This window comes from Penaeus japonicus, unplaced genomic scaffold (genome assembly GCF_977035675.1).
Source record: "Penaeus japonicus unplaced genomic scaffold, GWHDUDI00000001_assembly GWHDUDI00000016, whole genome shotgun sequence".
NCBI lineage: Eukaryota > Metazoa > Arthropoda > Malacostraca > Decapoda > Penaeidae > Penaeus > Penaeus japonicus.
In genome coordinates, this window is record NW_028234418.1 from 9,384,513 (window position 1) to 9,388,203 (window position 3,691).

Genomic DNA, 3,691 nt, shown 5'->3' on the forward strand with positions numbered 1-3,691 from the left:
TACTAAATACCACAAAAGTTGTATCGATGGATTCCTCTCAACCTCTACTATTCATGTATAGTGGAGATAATGCGTGCTTCCACCACTGGACCCAACCTTCAACCTACTTCGGGGCATATTTCGTATGCAAAATCTTAACCCATTTACCTTCTTAACTTTGCCTAGTTTTGAATTAAGCCCTAGCCAAGGGGGGGCTTTGCCCCACCTTGACCCCCCCCCCCCCTATTTCAGGCACTTCATGCAACATACCTTGTGTAAAATACCTTGATAACCATCATCCTCGCTCTGAAATTCAGACATGGCTGTGTTTATGTATTTACGTCTAGCGACAAGCTGTGGACTGGAAACCCCCGATGAATAACCTGCATGCGCTGTTATATTCTCTCGACAGATGGCGCAATATTCCCCATTGTTTACAGTATAATTATAGAGTGCCCTCTAGGTTATTTGTGGTCGCAGCATTTTCATCTACAGAACTAATTATGTGTCATAAGTATCATGATGTGACCTGAATAGGTGAGGCTCACAGGTGGGCGTAGCCCCCTCTTGGCAAAGACCGACTTCAAAACTAGGAAAAGTGTGGTAGGTAATTGTGGTAGCATGAAGTGCCTTAAGATAGGGGGGGGTCCAGGGGGGTCACCCCCTCCCCTTGGCTAGTGCTAACTTGAAAACTAGGTAAAGTTAGGTAGGTAAATGGGTTAAGATTTTGCATATGTAATATGCCCGGAATTGATATTTTACCCCGCAACTTCCCTGGTCTACTTCATGCTTTATGCGCATTATCTCCACTATATATGAATAGTAGAGGTTGAGAGGAATCCATCGATACAACTTTTGTGGTATTCAGTAACGTGGCGTTATTCAGAAAATTTATCAAGATGATAATGGTTCTCATTAAAAGTTGTGGATATATTAGCAAGATTTACCTAAACTGTATTTCTTTGCAAACTCCCCTTCCTTAAAGCAATCATATGACTTTGAACAGTAACCATGACAATGCATTATGCAACTAATAAAAAAAGGCCAACACGCCTGAACTTAACAGAAGCAATGCTCGAAAGTATAATTCGCTTTATCATCTTCCTACATAAACAATATCCACCTTCTGTTGCCTCATGCAATGAATCTAAATTCCCAAAATGACACTCCGAAAAATAGACATGAAGCAAACTCAAACATATACAAAACTAGACGAACACACCACACCAAAGAAAACTAAATCAAAATACCCATATAAAACCACGTCATATCATTCTTCCTCGCCCAAATCACGCATCAAACACTCACAAATACATATCTACACCTAAATTCCCAATTATATATACATACCGCCTCCAGCACCGGTGACAATGGCAACTTTCCCGTCAAACCGTAGCTTCGTATCCATCTTTGTTGACGCCGAACAGCTGACTGAGGATGGTCACTGTTGCCAGAAGCCTTACGCCGCTGAGACCCTTCGAGATAATTTTTTTTCTTTTTTTATCTACTGCTGGCCTAAAAGAGTAGATTTTTTGTTTATCTTTTATGTAATTTATATCTTTTCTTGTTAGATAAATTTCATAATTTGTTCAAGTTTTTTTGTCAGGTGACATCACATACATACTTATGACATATTACATATTTATCACGCAGCTAAAAATCATAAAACATATATGATAACTAATTTTTTTTATATATCTATCTGTCTCTTTACCTATTTACATATATCATTGCTACAAAATATCTTTCTAAATCATGTGGCATTCATTCATAAACAACTTCGTGATCAGTGTTACCAAACATTACCCATTACACGATGACCCTCAACTCATAGCAGAGTATTACCAAAGGCATTCATCAACACCATTTACATCGCAACTCCTATCCACCAAGAACATCAATTCACAAAGGTCGCCTCCACGTGCCGGATCTTGGAACCTAGAACTCTTAATCAGAATGATATAAGCAAATAATAGACGTTATCTATGAGTTTCAAGGCCGCCCTCGGATGCCCGGGTTCAAAGATTAGCTGATGGCACCTCTCCGCTCTATTCTTCATATTCTTCAGATATAGGAAGAATACATGAAACTATTATACCATGAGTCATTTGTATCTTTATGCATTCATACGGACATATGAACACAGAAGGATTTCAGTTATGAAATATCCTACCAATGAGACTGCTATTGTTAGTGATGCTAAATCATAACAAGACAGATAAATGATTATACTGATTATCATTATCATTGTTATTATCGTTACTATTATTGGTGATAGTAGTATCCCCATCATTTTATTTTGTATCATTATTATCACTAGTACTATTTTTTATCATTACTATCATTTTCATTATCATTATTATCATTATCAATATTAACATTATTATTGTTAATATTATTATCATTATCATCATTATTATCCTTATGATTATTATTATCACTATTATTATCAATATCATTATTTCTACTATTATCATCATTATCATTATTGTCATCATCATTATCTCTATTATTATTATTATTATTATTATCATTGCCATCATTATTGTCATCATTATAATTATCATAATTATCATTTTTACATTATCATCATTATTATCATTCTTGTATCATTTTCTTTATCATTATCAATATTGTCATTATCATCATTATTATCATTCTTATATCATTTTCTTTATCATTATCAATATTGTCATTATCATAATTATCAATAAGGGTAATAAAAATAATGTCATTATCGTTATCATTTTTATTGTCTTTATTATCATAATCATTATTACCAACATCATCGATATTATTATCATCATTATAATTGTAGTTATCATCGTTATCATATTTATTGTCATTTTATCATTATCATTACCATTGTAATTATTATCATTAATAGCAATCTTATCATCATTATCATTATTATTATTACAGTTATCAGTATTATTATTATTGTTCTTGTTATCATTATTACCCTTGCTATTGTTGTTGTTGTTATTATTATTATCATCATTATCATTATTATTACCATGGTTATCATTATTATAATTATCATCACTATCATCAATCATTATTAGAATCATTATCATTACTAGTACTATAATTATCATTGTTATTGTTATTGGCTATTACCAGTACCATTATCATTATTATCATCAATGCAATTATGATTACTGCTATTATCATCAACGTTATCATTGGTATCATCATGTATGTGTTTATATATGTATATATATAAATGCGCACACACACACACACACACACACACACACACACACACACACACACACACACACACACACACACACACACACACACACACGCACGCACATATATATATATATATATATATATATATATATATATATATATATATATATATATATATATATATATAAATATATGTATGTATATATACATATATATATATTTATTTATTTATTTATTTATTTATTTACAAACACACGCACTTACAAACTTGTATATGCGTGTGGTATATTCTAGCACCTTTTGCCAGCCTCCCCCAGCCATTGGACGCAAGCAGGCAAGCGAGGTGGTCTGCTCCTCACCTCACGATGACAATGTTATCTTTTCGCCAGTCTTTTGATAAGTAGAAATTCCCGTTTTAGAATTGATTTTGTAAAATCATTTTCGAATATCAATAATACACTGTTTATTTGTTTATTTTTTATCCCCTATTAAGAATAAAATATGTATATATATA

At 32.6% G+C, this 3,691-nt stretch overlaps 1 protein-coding gene across 2 annotated transcripts in view; it reads right to left on the bottom strand.

Annotated features, from left to right (window-relative positions):
* Mfe2 (peroxisomal Multifunctional enzyme type 2) overlaps positions 1-1,494 on the bottom strand; it is a 20,667-nt gene extending 19,173 nt beyond the window's left edge. For both annotated transcript variants that reach the window (XM_043023126.2, XM_043023125.2), the window contains exon 1: positions 1,330-1,494. In XM_043023126.2, the coding sequence (XP_042879060.2) occupies positions 1,330-1,387 (58 nt within the window). In that variant the 5' untranslated portion in view covers positions 1,388-1,494. The remainder of the gene's footprint in view (positions 1-1,329) is intronic.
* Positions 1,495-3,691: the final 2,197 nt, after the last annotated feature.